We start from the raw sequence: 18,777 nt of genomic DNA on the forward strand, positions 1-18,777 counted from the left end.
CACTTAAAACATGTGGATTGTATTCCATCTACTTGAAATGCTTCTGTTTCTTTCAAATGACAATCACACAGCCTACAAAAATGGAAGTAGAATTTATCCAATGGTAGGTTAATTCTGGAAAGATGATCCTACCTAGATAAAGCATATACGTGTCGACGTTTTCAGATCAAAACCTCAAAATATAATATGTATAAGGTATATTTCCTTATTCATTTCCTTATGAATAGCAAAAAAATCTCCCAGTTTGAAAAAGAAACTCTCGTGTCATTCACATTTTTCCCATAAAGATGTACGAAATCTTACATTATTCTTTACAATAAGCCTGAAGTCACTGTCGTATTTATTTGACGTTTGTACTCGTATTTATCTTATTAGGTACTGTACATGTCTCATCTCACCAGCCATAGTGGAAGCACCAGGGTCTGTACGTAAGTCTTGATTTTTTTTTAGACTACATCCAAGCATAATGTCTTACATACAGATCACAGTCTAATATCTAATATATGTTGAAGATGCATGAATTAAGCTGTTCACATTACCCCATTGTCTAGGTATATAAATTTCTTTGAATGTATTTATAGTGTATTAGATTGACAAACGGCCAAAAATTGTCACAAATTTTGTAATGTCATCATTGCCTAGATTTCTATAAGCATTATGACACATAGCTTTGTTATTCACGTACGTAATATTAAAAAAAAGCCACCATCATACTCACAGTTGTAACCAGGTGCAATGCGGTGCTGTGCCTCCAGACTTGCCAACGTGATGTGGAAAATTATATGCAGCAACAGGAAGGAAAAGCTGGTGAAGCACAGAGACTTTAACAACCGTCCTGTGTGTCCTGGGAAGAAAAGCACAGAGATTATGAGCAATCCTGAGATGACCACACTCATTCTGACCTTCGTACCAGTCCACGTAGAAAACATTTCTACATTACCTATTGTGTAGACTGACTCAAAAGAATATGAAGTGTAACAATGACTCTCTTAATTATTAGTCTAAAGCTAAAAGCATCTTATTCCCTTTGTAAAATTATATAAACACTGATTAAAAATGCGACGTGAAAGAAAGATGCTTTCCTATTTATCACAGGATATGTTACCACAAAACGGAACCACTAGAAAGCCTCTGGTCCAGAGAGTTTTATAAGGGAGTTCCGCCAACTTTGATGAAACAGATAATCCCTGTCTTGTAAAAACAGTTCCAGAGAGTAGAAAAAGAAGGAAAGTTGCTTAAAACATTTTACAATTTAGAGTAAGTTTAATTTCAAAATTAAATAAAACTAGAAAAAGAAAGGAATTTATAAGCCCATTTTACTTATGAATATAGACACAAATTATTTGAAAAAAATATTTGCTCACTAACTGAAATAGCAAGGTAAAATGCAATACATCACAATAAGCTAGTATTTATTGCTGAGAAAGAAATGTGGCTTAATAGTAACAAATCTGTAAGGATAAGTCATATACTGGTAGGCTGATATGATAATTTTCTTAATGGATATGGAATAAGAATCTCATTAAGTTCAAAATCTATTTACAGTAAAATAATACAACACTCAGAAAACTAGGAATAGAAGGAAATATCCTTAAGATAATAAAGAATTGGGACTTCCCTGATGGCGCAGTTGTTAAGAATCTGCCTGCTAATGCAGGGTACACAGGTTCGATCTCTGGTCCAGGAAGATGCCACATGCCACAGAGCAGCTAAGCCCATGCACCACAACTACTGAGCCTGCACTCTAGAGCCCACAAACCACAACTACTGAGCCCACACGCCACAACTACTGAAGCCCACGCACCTAGAGCCCGTGTTCTGCAACAAAGAGAAGCCACCGCAATGAGAAGCCTGCGCACCGCAACGAAGGGTAGCTCCTGCTCGCCGCAACTAAAGAAAGTCCGCACACAGCAATGAAGACCCAATGCAGCCAAGAAAGAAAAAGAAAAAGATAATAAAGAATTTATGCCATAACTAAAGCAAATATCCTGTTTATGGTGGAATTTTAGACATAGTCGTATTAATATCAGAGAACCATCAAGGACACTTGATACCCTTGCCACTTATATCACTGGTTGTACCGGCCAGTGTTATAAGGAAAAGAAAGAAGAGTTGTAATAACTAGAATTATTTACAAATATGATCAAATGGAATTATTTGCAGATGACATCATCATCAATATAGAATGTCAAACTGAATCCACAGACCAACTATTAGAAAAAAATACACAAAAATGATTCAGATGCAATATCATCTTGCAATCTCCTCTTGCATCTCCTCTGCATTAGCAATAGGAGATGCATCTTGCATCTCCTCTGCATTAGCAATAATCAGATAGAAAACAAGATACAACTTAAATTAGCAACCAAAACTGTATTGTAAATGGTTTTGTCAATGTGTCAGTCTAATCAAACATCTGATCAGATTAAAGTCTGTAATGAACTGACTTTACTAAATAAAGATATTTTTCTTGATAATCTGGGCAAACTGATTCAATCAGCTGGAAGTCCTGAAAAGAACAGGTGATTACCCTAAAAAATGGAGCTTAAAGGTCTAAAATGTCATAAACATAAATACAAATATAACTAAAATGTCTCATTTTGTCTCACTTTTGATGTATGAGTTTAGCCAAGGGTTTGTCAATTCTGTCGATCTTTTCAAAGAAACAACTTTTGGTTTTGTTGATTCTCACTATTGTTTTTCTATTCTCTGTTTCATTTAGCTCTGTTCTCACCTCTATTACTTCCTTCATTCTGCTAGTTTGCAGTTTAGTTTGCCCTTCTCCTTCTAGCTCCTTAAGGTGTAAATCTAGGGTATTGATTTGAGATCATTCTTTTTTGATAGTTGTTTACAGCTATAAATTCCCCTGTGATCACTGCTTTTGCTGCATCCAATACGTTTTGGTATGTTATGTTTTGCTTCCATTTGTCTCTAAGTATTCTTTAATTTCCCCTGTGATTATCTCTTTGACCCACTGGTGTCTAAGAATGCATTGTTTAATTTCCATATTTCCAATTTTCCTTCTGTTATTAATGTCTTAGTTTCTATTGTACTTTGAGAAGATACTTTATATGCTTTCAATCTTTTCAAATTTCTTGAGAATTTTTCCATGGTCTAACATATGGTCTATCCTGGAGCATATTCCATGTAAACTTGAGAAGAACAGGAATCCTCCTATTGCTGAGTGAAGAATTTCATACTTATCTGTTAGGTCTAGTTGGTTTATAGTTTTGTTCAAGTCTTCTTTTTCCTTATCATTCTTCTATTTAGATGTTCTTTCCAGTATTGAAAGTGGGCTACTGAAGTATCCAATTATTATTGTAGAATTGTCTATTTCTCCCTTCAAGTCTGCCAATGTTTGATTCATATATTTTGGGGCTCTGTTGTTTGCTGAGTATATGTTTATAATTGTTACATCTTCTTGAATTGACCTTTTATCAATATATGATGTCCTTCTTTGTAACAGTTTTTTTACTTAAAATACATTTTGTCTAATACTAATGCAGCCACCGCAGCACTTTTTGGTTATTTATTAGCATAGAATATCTTTTTCCATCCCTTCACTTTCAACCAACTTTGTCTTTCGATTTTAAGTGAATCTCCTGTAGACAACATATAATTGGGTCATGTTTTATTACGTATTCTACTCCTTTTACCTTTCATTGGCGAGTTTAATCCAATCATATTAAAATAACTACTGATAAGGATATGTTTTTGTCATTTTGCTATTTTTTTCCTGTATGTCATACATATTTTTCCCTCATTTCCTCTGTTACTTCTTTCTTTTGTGTTTTTGAAGGATAAATTTGCCTAATATAAGATTCTTTTTTAAAAACATAGAAAACAGTTAATTAGTTGATTCATTTTTTACATTGTATATATTCTTTTTAAGATTCTTTCCATTACAGGTTATTACAAGACAGTACTGAAGATAGTTCCCTGTGCTATACAGTAGGACCTTGTTGTATCTACCCTATTCTAACCCCATAACTTCTTGCTAACTAATAATAAGACTGAATTAATTAGTTGGAGTGTAATACCATCAGATACATACTCTTTCAAAAACTTTTTTTCCCTCCTGATCTTGCTTCCAAAGACTGTCCTGGTTGCAAAGCTGCTGCTGCCCTGAAGGCATCTAAAGTCTCCTCCACCCCATTCTCGCTCTCTGACCAGAGGAACTGGGGGAAGGGGTCCCAAGAGCTAAAGACTAAAGGGGAAATCTTGGTGAGAAGAGACCCAGAGGGGGATCCTCTAATTCTGTTATAAACCAGTGTAAGTCCTGGTCTCACCCCCAAGCTACACATGCGTGGAACAGACCCAAAAGAGCTTTCGGAACTGAACTACGATACAAAGAACCACACAGGTCCCAGACCGACCCCTGAGGGGTACGTGCACAAAGCAGACCCAAATAGAAAAGCAGAGGTTTGAGAACTGAACTGACATTGGAACCAGCAGCCACAGAAAGTGAGACAAAGCTTGTGAGCTGAAACCAACCAGACTGCCTGCTAAACCACAGAAACAAAGGGAAAAAAAATCAACATTATCCAGAGGATTTTGAGATGACCCAATGATTCATAACACAATATTCAAAGTGACCAGGATATAATCCCAAATTACTTGGCATAGGAAACACCAGGAAAATCTGACCAATTCTCAAGAGAAAAGACAATGAAGTCAACCTTGAAATTACCCAGATGCTGGAATTATTAGAAAATGACTTTAAAGCATCCCTTACAACCACACTCCACGAGGTCAAGGTAAATAATCTTGAAATGGAGAGCTCGAAGCTGTCAGCATAGAAAGAGAAAAAAAACAAGCAAGAAATAAAAACTTTAGAATTGAAAAAATACAACATCTGAAATTTAAAATTCACTTGATGGACTCAATAGTGGAATAGAGATGACAAAGAAATGAGTCAGTAATCTGGAGAGATTAATAGAAATTATGGACTTTGACTATCAGAGGGCTAAAGATTGAAAAAATTCATCTGCTCTCAGGTCTGAGATCAAAGGATCAAGGCCCATCGTTTGTGTCATTTATGTCATCAGACTTACCAAAAGAGAGGAAAGAGAGAGTGGTCCAGAAAAAAATTTGGATGATAGCTAAAAATTCCCCAAATTTATTGAAGACATAATTTACACACTCAATACACTCAGCAAATGTAAAAAGGATGAACTTGAAGAAACCACAACAGACTCAGAATAACCAACTGGCTGGAAATCTAACATAAAGAAAAACTCCAAAAGCAGAGAGAGAAAAATGTCACATTACACACAGGGGGACAACTCTGAATTACCACATATTTTTCATCACAAACGGTGAAGAACAGAATAGCTGGAAAAGCATCTTTAAAGTTATGAAAGGAAAGAACTATGAACCCAGGATTCTATATCCTGTGAAAACATCCTTCAGGAATGAAGACAAAAAGAAGACATTTTCAGACTAAGGAACACTGAGAGTATTTGTCACCAGGAGATCTGCTCTAAAAGAAATGCTAACATAGCTTGTTCAGGCTGAAGGGGAATGATACTAAAGGAAAACGTGGAACTTCAGTCATGAATAGGAGCGAAAGAAATGGGTAAAAAGATATTTATTTTCATACACACACACACTCACACTCACGCACACACACCCCTAATTACAGCCATGCTCCAATTAATTCATGGCATTTCTAGAAATGATCTCTGTTTTTCTGGTTTTGGAAGTATTTTGTGTGCACAGAAATAATTGAGCGTATTATGTTGCCCATGAGTTTTGAGTAGTCAGTCTTATTTATACAAGAAATACAAATCATCCAAGGATATGTCACGTAATAAATAATCACTCATAATTAGAAACATAAGAAAATGGGGCATATGTTTAAAAGACTTAAAAATATATATGCTAACTTCAAGATGATTTCCCAAAGTAACTCAGAGAGCAGGTTCACAAAATAGGCAATTTATGGCCAGCATGACACGGGATCAAACTGCATACTTATATACTATTTTTCTCTGGTTATTAAGCAGAAGAAATTCAATATTAACAGAAAGAATAAATAACAAGGAGAAAAAGTAGAGTTTTTTCAATCAATTTTAATTTGGGTTTTATTCATTGATTTTGTTTATCTGTAATATATTTCCTCAAATAGAGTTAAAAAAAAAAATACTACTGTTACCCCGTAGATTACATCCAGGAACTGGGATTTAAACACAGGTATAAATCTAACTCCTTATTTATAATACTTTTGAAAGTATTCAGAGGCTATTTTTTGAATTTTATTTTATTTTTTATACAGAATTTTATTTTATTATTTTATACAGTTGTATAAAATTAGTTTTATACAACTCATTTTCTTATTAGTTATCTATTTTATACATATTGGTGTACATATGTCAATCCCAATCTCCCAATTCATCCCAGTACCACCATGCCCCAACCCTGCTTTCACCACTTGGTGTCCATACGTTTGTCCTCTACATCTGTGTCTCTATTTCTGCCTTGAAAACTAGTTCATCTGTACCATTCTTCTAGATTCCACATATATGCATTAATATACGATATTTGTTTTTCTCTTTCTGACTTACTTCACTCTTTATGACAGTCTCTAGGTCCATCCACGTCTCTACAAACAACCAAATTTCATTCCTTTGTATGGCTGAGTAATATTCCATTATATATATGTACCACATCTTCTTTATCCATTCGAACTGTCAATGGGCATTTAGGTTGCTTCCATGATCTGGCTATTGTAAATAGTGCTGCAATGAACACTGGGGTGCATGTGTCTTTTTGAATTATGGTTTTCTCTGGGTATATGCCCAGTAGAATTGTTGGGTCATATGGTAATTCCATTTTTAGTTGTTTTTAAGGAACCTCCATACTGTTCTCCACAGTGGCTGTATCAATTTACATTCCCACCAACAGTGCAAGAGGGTTCTCTTTTCTCCACACCCTCTCCAGCATTTATCGTTTGTAGATTTTCTGATGATGCCCATTCTGACCGGTGTGAGGTGATACCTCACTGTACTTTTGATTTGCATTTCTCTAATGATTAGTGATGTTGAGCAGCTTTTCATGTGCTTCTTGGGCATCTTTATGTCTTCTTTGGAGAAATGTCTATTTAGGTCTTCTGCCCATTTTGGGATTGGGTTATTTGTTTTTTTAATATTGAGCTGCATGAGCTGTCTATAAATTTTGGAGATTAATCTTCTGTCCATTGATTCATTTGCAAATATTTTCTCCCATTCTGAGGGTGGTCTTTTCGTCTTGTTTATAGTTTCGTTTGCTGTGCGAAAGCTTTTAAGTTTCATTAGGTCCCATTTGTTTATTTTTGTTTTTATTTCCATTTCTCTAGGAGGTGGGTCAAAAAGGATCTTGCTGTGATTTATGTCAAAGAGTGTTCTTCCCATGTTTTCCTCTAAGAGTTTTACAGTGTCCAGTCTTACATTTAGGTCTTTAATCCATTTTGCGTTTATTTTTTGTATGGTATTAGGGAGTGTTCTAATTTCATTCTTTTACATGCAGCTGCCCAGTTTTCCCAGCACCACTTATTGAAGAGACTGTCTTTTCTCCATTGTATATCCTTGCCTCCTTTGGCATAGATTAGTTACCATAGGTGCATGGGTTTACCGCTGGGCTTTCTATCTTGTTCCATTGATCTATGTTTCTGTTTTTGTGCCAGTACCATATTGTCTTGGTTACTGTAGCTTTGTAGTATAGTCTGAAGTCAGGGAGCCTAATTCCTCCAGCTCCATTTTTTTCCCTCCATATTGCTTTGGCTATTCAGGGTCTTTTGTGTCTCCATACAAATTTTAAGATTTTTTTGTTCTAGTTCTGTGAAAAATGCCACTGGTAATTTGATAGGGATTGCACTGAAACTGTAGATTGCTTCAGGTAGTTTAGTCATTTTGACAATATTGATTCTTCCAATCCAAGAACACGTTATATCTCTCCATCTGCTTGTGTCATCTATGATGTCTTTCATCAGTGTCTTATAGTTTTCTGAGTACAGGTCTTTTACCTCCTTAGGTAGGTTTATTCCTAGATATTTTACTCTTTTTGTTGCAATGGTGAATGGGATTGTTTCCTTAATTTCCCTTTCTGATCTTTCGTTGTTAGTGTATAGGATGCAAGAGATTTCTGTGCATTAATTTTGTATCCTGCAACTTTACCAAATTCATTGATTAGCTCTAGTAGTTTTCTGGTGGCATCTTTAGGATTCTCTTTGTATAGTATCATGTCATCTGCAAACAGTGACAGTTTTACTTCTTTTTTTTCCAATTTGTATTCATTTTATTTCTTTTTCTTCTCTGATTGCCGTGGCTAGGACTTCCAAAACTATGTTGAATAACAGTGGCGAGTGGACATCCTTGTCTTGTTCCTGATCTTAAAGGAAATGCTTTCAGTTTCTCACCATTGAGAATGATGTTTTCTGTGGGTTTGTCATAAATCGCCTACATTATGTTGACGTAGGTCCTTCTATGCCCATTTTCTGGAGAGTTTTTCTCATAAATGGGTGTTGAATTTTATCAAAAGCTTTTCCTGCATCTATCGAGATGATCACATGATTTTTGTTCTTCAGTTTGTTAATATGGTGTATCACATTGATTGATTTGCATATATTGAAGAATCCTTGCATCCCTGGAATAAATCTCACTTGATCACGGTGTATGATCCTTTTAATGTGTTGTTGGATTCTGTTTGCTAGTATTTTGTTGAGGATTTTTGCATCTATATTCATCAGTGACACTGGCCTGTAATTTCCTTTTTTTGTAGTATCTTTGTCGGCTTTTGGTGTCAGGGTGATGGTGGCCTCATAGAATGAGTTTGGGAGTGTTCCTTCCTTTGCAATTTTTTGGAAGAGTTTGAGAAGGATGGGTGTTAGCTCTTCTCTAAATGTTTGATAGAATTCACCTGTGAAGCCATCTGGTCTTGGACTTTTGTTTGTTAGAAGGTTTTTAATCACAGTTTCAATTTCATTACTTGTGATTGGTCGGTTCATATTTTCTATTTCTTCCTGGTTCAGTCTTGCAAGGTTATATACCTTTCTAAGTATTCTTCCATTGCTTCCAGGTTGTCCATTTTATTGGCATAGAGTTGCTTTTAGTAGTCTCTTATGGTGCTTTGTGTTTCTGCAGTGTCCATTGTAACTTCTCCTTTTTCATTTCTAATTTTATTGATTTGAGTCCTCTCCCTCTTTTTCTTGATAAGTCTGGCTAAAGGTTTATCAATTTTGTTTATCTTCTCAAAGAACCAGCTTTTAGTTTTATTGATCTTTGCTATTGTTTTCTTTGTTTCTATTTCATTTACTTCTGCTCTGATCTTTATGATTTCTTTCCTTCTGCTAACTTTGGGTTTTGTTTGTTCTTCTTTCTCTAATTCCTTTAGGTGTAAGTTTAGATTGTTTATTTGAGGTTTTTCTTGTTTCTTGAGGTAGGATTGTATTGCTATAAACTTCCCTCTTAGAACTGCTTTTGCTGCATCCCATAGATTTTGGATCGTCATGTTTTCATTGTTATTTGTTTCTAGGTATTTTTTGATTTCCTCTTTGATTTCTTCAGTGATCTCTCAGTTATTTAGTAGCGTATTGTTTAGCCTCCATGTGTTTGTGTTTTCTACATTTTTTTCCCCTGTAATTTAATTCTAATCTCATAGCGTTGTGGTCGGAAAAGACGTTTGATATGATTTCAATTTTCTTACATTTACCGAGGCTTGATTTGTGACCCAATATGTGATCTACCCTGGAGAATGTTCCTTGTGCACTTGAGAAGTGTAATCTGCTGTTTTCGGATGGAATGTCCTATAAATATCAATTAAATCTATCTGGTCTATTGTGTCATTTAAAGCTTGTGTTTCCTTATTAATTTTCTGTCTGAATGATGTGTCCATTGGTGTGAGGTGTTAAAGTCCCCCACTATTATTGTGTTGCTGTCAATTTCCTCTTTTACAGCTGTTAGCATTTGCCTATGTATTGAGGTGCTCCTATGTTGGGTGAATATACATTTATAATTGTTATATGTACTTCTTGGATTGATCCCTTGATCATTATGTAGTGTCCCTCCTTGTCTCTTGTAACATTCTTTATTTTAAAGTCTATTTTATCTGATATGAGTATGGCTACTCCAGCTTTCTTTTGATTTCCATTTGCGTGGAATATCTTTTTCCATCCCCTCACTTTCAGTCTGTACATTTCCCTAGGTCTGAAGTGGGCCTCTTGTAGACAGCATATATATGGGTATTGTTTTTGTATCCATTCAGCCTGTGTCTTTTGGTTGGAGCATTTAATCCATTCACATGTAAGGTAATTATCAATATGTATGTTCCTATTACCATTTTCTTAATTGTTTTGGGTTTGGTTTTGTATGTCCTTTTCTTCTCTTGTGTTTGTTTCCCACTTAGAGAAGTTCCTTTAGCATTTGTTGTAGAGCTGGTTTGGTGATGCTGAATTTTCTTAGCTTTTGCTTGTCTGTAAAGCTTTTGATTTCTCCATCAAATCTGAATAAGATCCTTGCTGTATAGAGTAATCTTGGTTGCAGGTTCTTCCCTTTCATGACTTTGAATATATCATGCCACTCCCTTCTGGCTTGTAGAGTTTCTGCTGAGAAATCAGCTGTTAACCTTATGGGAGTTCCCTTGTATGTTATCTGTCATTTTTCCCTTGTTGCTTTTAATAATTTTTCTTTGTCTTTAATTTTTGTCAGTTTGATTACTGTGTGTCTCAGCATGTTTCTCCTTGGGTTTATCCTGCTTGGGACTCTCTGTGCTTCCTGGACTTGGGTGGCTATTTCCTTTCCCGTGTTAGGGAAGTTTTTGACTATCATCTCTTCAAATACTTTCTCTGGTCCTTTCTCTCTCTCTTCTCCTTCTGGGACCCCTATAATGCGAATGTTGGTGCATTTAATGTTGTCCCAGAGGTCTCTTAGGCTGTCTTTTCTTTTCATTCCTTTTTCTTTATTCTGTTACGCAGCAGTGAATTCCACCATTCTGTCTTCCAGGTCACTTATCCGTTCCTCTGCCTCAGTTATTCTGCTATTGATCCCTTCTAGTGTATTTTTCACTTCAGTTATTGTATTGTTCATCTCTGTTTGTTTGTTCTTTAATTCTTCTAGGTCTTTGTTAAACATTTCTTGCATCTTCTCGATCTTTACCTCCATTCTTTTTCCGTGGTCCTGGATCATCTTCACTATCATTATTATGAATTCTTTTTCTGGAAGGTTTCCCATCTCCACTTCATTTAATTGTTTTTCTGGGTTTGAATCTTGTTCCTTTATCTGGTACATAGTCCTCTGTCTTTTCATTTTGTTTATCTTTCTGCAAATGTGGTTTTCATTCCACAGGCTGCAGGATTGTAGTTCTTCGTGCTCCTGCTGTCTGCTGTCTGGTGGATGAGGTTATCCAAGAGGCTTGTGCAAGCTTCCTGATGAGAGCGACTGGTGGTGGGTAGAGCTGGGTGTCGCTCTGGTGGGCAGAGCTCAGTAAAACTTTAATCCGCTTGTCTGCTGATGAGTGGGGCTGAGTTTCCTCCCTGTTGGTTGTTTGGTCTGAGGTGATCCAGCACTCGAGGCTACAGGCTCTTTGGTGGGGCTAATGGCAGACTCCGGGAGGGCTCACGCCATGGAGTACTTCACAGAACTTCTGCTGCCAGTGTCCTTGTCCCCACCGTGAGCCACAGTCACCCCCCGCCTCTGAAGGAGAGCCTCTAACACCAGCAGGTAGGTGTGGTTTGGTCTCCTATGGGGTCACTGCTCCTTCCCCCTGGGTCCTGATGCACACAGTACTTTGTGTGTCCTCCAAGAGGGGAGTCTCTGTTTCCCCCAGCCCTGTTGAAGTGCTGCAATCAAATCCCGCTAGTCTTCAAAGTCTGATTCTCTGGCAATTCCTCCTCCTGTTGCTGGACCCCTAGGCTGGGAAACCTGATGTGGGGCTCAGAACCTTCGCTCCAGTGGGTGGCCTCCTGTGGTATAATTGTTCTCCAGTTTGTGAGTCACCCATCCAGTGGTTATGGGATTTGATTATATTGTGATTGTGCCCCTCCTACCATCTCCTCGTGGCTTCTCATTTGTCTTTGGATGTGGGATATCTTTTTTGGTGAGTTCCAGTGTCTTCCTGTCAATGATCATTCAGCAGTCAGCCGTGATTCCGGTGCTCTTGCAAGAGGTAGTGAGCACACATCCTTCTACTCCACCATCTTGAACCCTCAGAGGCTGCTGCTTTAAGGCAACATTCCCAAACTCTAGCTTTCAAGTGATTTTAAAGGTGACAGTTAACGTGCAAGATCCATGAAGCTATGAATTCCCCTATCCTACCAATTCTCCAAGGAGAGCTCGGAGCCTTTTGGTAATATTCTCTGCGGTAAAAATGAAACAGCAAAAATTTCATTGATGTGGGTTTATAGATAAGTTAATGAATCAAATACAAACTCTGTATTTATACAGAGTTCAACGAGTTTTTAAAATATATTTCAAAGTCTCCTTTAGTCTTCCCCCAAGATACTTTTATTATTTATTTACAATTTAATTAGAAAGGCCTAGTAGAAGCACCATGAAGCCAATATATATGGCATTTAGAAAAAAAGAACACCAGCTTGGAAAGCAAGTATTTATATTTAATGAATTTCCTATAATTTTAGACTCCCAATAGAACAAATGAAAAGCAGGTTGATACATAAAACTGAGTGTTTTCCCTTCAAAATGAGGTTAAATACAAACACCTATTAGCTGGAAAGACGGTGCTGGGACTGCAAAATAAACTGAACAGTCAAGCTTTCAGGTTGCGTATGTGAAGTTGCTAATACTCACCATTTGACTTACAAGAATAGCCATTTCATTGGCATGAAACTAATATAAATGGAGAGAAGAAATACACATCTACTATATGTTCTAGTTGAAATCTCATTGAGGCCATCATTCCAGCACTGCCCAAAACCCTTCTTTGCTAAAAAGAATGACTCATAGAGAGGCTTTCTGGGAACACTACAAAAGCCAATGGAAGAATACATGACAAGATTATTCCCCCAAAGTTCTTCCCAACTAGACTAGAAGCTTCCATGGCATGTCTCCGAGTGGGACTTGGAATTCCCCCTGTGCCCCACCTCTTAATCCTCCCTTGCAAAAGCTCCATTTTCTATTTCCAATTTTGTTACTGGCGTATTACTGAAGCCAAAAAAATACTTTTTCCCCTCTCCCTTCCCATTTGGACCTATCATTTATAACCCTGGCTATTTTTTTTCAATACTATTGTAACTAGTTTTTATTAATCTAGCTTTTTAAAATTTATTTATTTTCCTTATTTATTTTTGGCTGTGTTGGGTCTTCACTGCTGTGCGTGGGCTTTCTCTAGGTGCGGCGAGTGGGGGGCTACTCTTCGTTGTGGTGAGTGGGTTTCTCATTGCAGTGGCTTCTCTTTTTGCGGAGCACGGGCTCTAGGCATGCAGGCTTCAGTAGTTGTGGCACACGGGCTCAGTAGTTGTGGCACACAGGCTCCAGAGCACAGGCTCAGTAGTTGTGGCACACGGGTTTAGTTGCTCCACGGCATGTGGGATCTTCCCGGACCAGGGCTCAAACCTGTGTCCCCTGCATTGGCAGGAGGATTCTTAACCACTGTACCACCAGGGAAGCCCTACCCTGGCTTTATGTACTATTCCTTAATAAGTTTTAAAGTGTTGTAATTGCTTCTAAAATGTTCCCCACAATGAAGCCGATAGAATCAGGGAGAAGAACGGTGCTCAGGGTGTGGGGATGGTGGCTAAGGGGCCAGGGGAGGGAGTGACGCTGCCGCACCACGTGTCTACTCCTCTCCTGCTTCCAAATTTACCACTTGTGACCAGGCCGTATTTCTTCTGCATCTTTCCTTACTGCTTTGACCACAGGGACCTCCTTCTGACTCCCACACTGCATAGTGTCTGTATCTGACACTTAGGAATACGTATGTTATAATGTGAGTTGCTGTCCTGGGTTGGTTCCCAGGAAACAGGCTCTGAGTTGAGACTGCTGTGCAGACAGTTACTTGGGAGGGTGCTCGGCAAGGACACCAACGGGGGGTGAAGGGGCAGGGCTGGCCTGGGATGCAGCTCCGGCGGGGCCTCAGCTGGTGCTTGGGGAGCCTGGAGTTGGAATGGCCCTTCACAGTTGTCTAGGATTGAGGCAAGGGGGCTGAACCTTTGTATCTCACCCACCCCCCATCACTGACCAGAAATTAGATGTGGGCTGTCCCCACAGATGGGTGTAACTTGCAGCTTCCTACCATTGAAGACAGTTCCTGGGGAGGAACTCAGCTGTGGGCAGTCAAGAGTCAACAGTCAGGAATATCCACAGGGGATAAGTGCCACAGTCATGGCCTGCTGGGCCACTGGGCCATCTGGTTCTAGACATTGATGGACCTCGGATAGGCCATAAGCATCCTGAACACAGGGGCTGCTTCCAGCACAGGGAAGCCTTCACAGGAACCTCATGCCTAAATATCTGCAAGGCAAAAGCAGGTCTGAGGGCACAAGGCGGTGGGGCTTCCAACTCCAGAAAACCCTGGGGGCCTGGGGCTTCCAGGTGATAGAGTAGTTCTTACAGTGAGCTACCTTTTTGGCTCTAAACATGTAGAAATCATAGGTAAAATATGAAGCACGTCCCCAGCAACACATAACCAGTCACCAGCACAAGATAAATATCTCTAAGGTTAGAAATGGAAGAGAAATGCACAGCTTTGTGCAGGTGGCCTTGAAGCAGACACTGGAGACCAAAGTTGGCTTCCTGATGAGCATTTCATTGCATGCTCAGTGTCAACAAGGAGGCTATTGCTGGGAACACTGATTAAAACACGGGTTTGGGTTACAGCTCCCCAGTTTTCAAAAGGATGCTGGAAGAGAATCTGTGGTTTACAAGGAGCTTAGGGAGGGGGGAGATGGTAGGTCTGACTACTGAGGAAGCCCAAATCCCCAGCATCACCCAAGGACACATCTTAACTCTCCACAGCGCCCCACGGGTCCAGGTGGGAAAACTGCAAGAGTATTAGCGGGAAAGATAAGCACAGGGAGTGAAGAAAGAACTCCAAGGAGAGCAGGAGAGAGAGGGGGACTGAGACAAAGAAGAACTTCTTATCCATTACAAGCAGAAACATAAAGCCGGACAAGACAACTGGGACACGGATCCACCAAAGCAAAAATTAAAAATTGTGAAACGCACTGAAAATGACTTTAAGTTGCTTGGGAGCCTCAAAAAGATAAATAAGTTAAATCCTGAAATGTGAACAAGAAATTACTTTTTACAAACAGAAATGAAGGAAAGCAGATGACACTGAGAAAAGCAACTGTATGTCTTGGAAATTTAAAACATAGTCATATAATTAGTTAAATACATCAATAGATGAGCTAAGCTGCAGGTGGGATAGAGACAAAGATAAATTTAGTTAAGTGGATGGCAGTACAGAGGAGTTCACCCAGAAACAGGCACAAAGTAACAAGGAAGAAATTGAACAGCAGATGGGAGACATGGAGGGTGGATTGAGAGAATTCTACTTACGGCGTTAGGAATTCCAAAGGAGTAGCAGAAACAGGGAAAGAAATATCTTGATGAATTGTCTTCTATTCATTTATATGGTAATTTATTCATAAACAAACAGCTGTTTCATAACTACTATGTGAGAGTCATCTTGCTGAGACTTCAGCCTCTAGCACAGAACAAGAACACAGCACACTCTTGAGATCATACATGCTGGTGAGGAGCAGAGACGAAATGCCAGGTGCACCGTAAAGATAAAATTGGTAAGGAAAAAACTGGACAGAAATCAGAAGTAAGAATTTTGTTTAATTAGAAACAATATATGTATAAATACTCTGGCGCATGAGGATAGGTTGGAGGAGCCAAAGCTTTCAGCTGAATTGGAAATTCTAGGTCATCCAGCTCCGAGAACCAGATAGTAAATATCTTAGGTAAAGACACAATTCTGCCCTTGCCGTGCACAAGCACACAGACAACACATGAACAAATTAGTAATGGCCGCGTTCCAGTAAAACCTTATTTGTGGGCACTGAAACTTGAAGTCAGGTAATGTCCTTATGTCTTAAAATAATCTTGATTTTTTTCAGTCATTTAAATTAGCTCACAGACCATCCAAAAACTGTGGTAGGTAGAGGCAGATTTGGCCCCTGGGCTAGAGTTTGTGGACCCACAGAAGCTGAAGCAAAATGTTCACAAGTTAGAGAAGCAAAAAAGACTGAGTTTTGATATTCAAGAAATTTCCTAGCCGGCATTCCACTGATTCCATGATGTCTGAGGGTCATTCCCATTTATAGGGAACAAACAAAGCAGGTGTTGACTCATTCTGACCAGGTTGTAAACACTGGCGTTCACTGTTTGCATTCACATGGCTGCGTTCCCCAGAGAAGACCCCACACACACTTTCACTTTCTCTGATTTCACCATTTCCAGAAGGAAATCAGGCCAAAAATCAGAACTCCAGTTGTAAATATATGCTGAATTCTTAATATCATGAGGTAGCTGTTTTGTTGCGATGTTTTACGAGAGAGAAAAAGAAAGCTATTCAGGTAGAAATGTATTAAAACACATAGAACCTTGTATAAGCACACTGAAAATTTCCTGCTGAAGTCTGAAAAGCTGAACTATGGAAAAGACGCCAAATTGGATAACTCAAGTTCAAGCACCCCAAAAAAGGTTTTCCTAGCACATTCTCATGGCCCTGCATGGGCGGGTTTGGCAGAGAACAGGCCAATACAAACATCCAACATGGACATGAAGAATTTTCTTCAGTAGAATCAATTGATTAACCAGCCCCACTCAGACAGAGGAAGGCATTTCCAAGTGCACGAGCTCTGAGGCTCCTCGTTGAGTGGCCAACGTTGGCCTTTGCAGGAGGTCAAGGGCAGGCTTCAGCCAACAGATTCAAAGGCAGACGTCAGAAAGATGCCCAGCCCTCTGCAGAGCAGAGCTCCCCCATGATGAGCCTTGTTCCCCCTCCTGGAGGGCAGGACAGCCCGCGGAGGCTGCGTGACACAGGGAGCGTCGAGAATGTGTATGGCATTTACCAGCACGCTGGGAAAACTTCCCACATAAAAGTGGAACCTCCAAGTTGGGGCTGTGGGCCAATTCAGTAAACAACCTATTGAACTAAGGGAAGAGGGTTGACAGTCACTATTTTTTGTTGCTTTTGCTTTTTTTTTTTTTTTTTTTAACCATGTCACGACTTCTGCCCCTTGGACCCTAAACAACAGATGGTTTCCGTGTTTTTCTGCCCAGGCCTGAGAAGGTGGGGTGGAGTGTGACCCAACCACTGCCCACATCACCTTTGCAGGGATGCCCTGCCCGGGCCCTGAGCTCCCGAGATCTCCATGTGGCACATGGGGAGGGGCTGTCAGTGGTGACTCCCCTGGGCACTGGCAGTGCGAAGCCGGCCTTGCTGCTCCCTGCTTCCCTCTGAGTGGAACTGCTCCAAACTCCAGAGAAAAACAAACAGAAAGAGGGGATAACTTCGATATTTACCAGATATGGCTCCTGACTGGAGGCCCTGACCCACTCCACCTCTGGTTCTGGGATTTCACACATTTCTCAGACTACTCAGGACCCCGACATTGATCCTCAGAGAGACTGCATTGGAACCCAGCTGTATCAGAGAGTAGCCACTTGAGAATAAAAAGCCTTGATCGTTTTTAAGATGATTCAAAATATGAGAAGCATGGTTTGTTGCCCATATGTTTATTTCCAACCTAGCAGCCGCCTTGGGGAGTTGAGTCAGAAAAGCTATGGAAGGAAGAAAATACAAAATAAACAAATAATACACACCAAAAATCTGCTCTGCTAAGCAAGTTGTCAAAATAAGGAGGGAGAATTTTTTTAAACAAATTGTGAGGTTCATGGATCTCATTTCTGAGAACTTCAGTTGTCTTAGTTCATCGTTCGAGGGAGGAAAGTGCCCTTCCACATGCTGTTTCTGCAAACTCTCACCGCACAAGGACCTTTGTCAGATGAGAGCTCTTTGCTATACGTCGCTCCCGGGGGTGGATGCCTGCACGTCCTACATTGACTGGAAGCCTCGGGAAGGCAGGACCAAGTGTGACAGCTCTCGGGACATTCCCGAATGTCGGCACGGCACTCGGCACATAAACCAGCCCATCCACTGTTAACCAAAAGGACATAACAATAAATGAAAACTGCATGAGAGGAGCTGGTCCTTGAGCACTGATCTCGGTACGTGTGGGTTCTGCACAGCCAGCAGGAAGACCTCGTACTGCTTGTTCAACTAAAAGGCCAGTTTGCCGAATTCTGCAGTGAGGGACCTAAAAATGGTAACGAGTGGGGAACCATCAGGTGACGGAGTCCATCGCTCTCGAGGCAGGCAGATCCCCGTGGAGCATTCTTCCAGCCTTAGCTTTCCAGGTCTCCTGCACCGAGCTCTCCTGCAATCCCTTTAGGAAAATGCTGAATGTCATCTGAAAACAATGCCTGTCCAGCTACACTTCATCCTCTTCTACCCCATGCGACTCTGCCCTGTTCTTTTTCCTTTTGCCTCTCTTTCCAGGGAGTCCAGTTTGGTTCCACATTGACCGAGCATCAGCCATGAACACTCACAGCCTCCAGCATCACAATGATGGAGAGTCTGAGCCTCAGTGCTGGGGCGTCTCCACACACCTGGGAGTGGTCCAGGTGCAGACTAGTGACTGTCCACGTGCTTCATCCCATCTGCCTTTGGTGGGCATGAGATGCCCGCTTAGCTGGCCAGGCATCTTCCTGTCCCGGCTGGCCCAGCAGGAGAGACACTTTGTGCTGCTATCGTCTTGTTCCCACGGAGAAC

The 18,777-nt window shown here is 39.9% G+C and overlaps 1 protein-coding gene across 4 annotated transcripts in view; it reads right to left on the reverse strand.

Moving 5' to 3' along the window:
• Positions 1-18,777, reverse strand: part of PIEZO2 (piezo type mechanosensitive ion channel component 2) — a gene marked incomplete at its 5' end in the record, with an annotated part of 335,237 nt that overhangs the window by 213,021 nt on the left and 103,439 nt on the right. For all 4 annotated transcript variants that reach the window (XM_082853234.1, XM_082853232.1, XM_082853233.1 and 1 more), the window contains one exon: positions 719-844. In XM_082853234.1, coding sequence (XP_082709360.1) covers positions 719-844 — 126 coding nt within the window. The remainder of the gene's footprint in view (positions 1-718; positions 845-18,777) is intronic.

The sequence above is a fragment of the Leucopleurus acutus genome, assembly GCF_964270905.1.
Source record: "Leucopleurus acutus genome assembly, chromosome: 13".
In the NCBI taxonomy this organism is placed as follows: domain Eukaryota; kingdom Metazoa; phylum Chordata; class Mammalia; order Artiodactyla; family Delphinidae; genus Leucopleurus; species Leucopleurus acutus.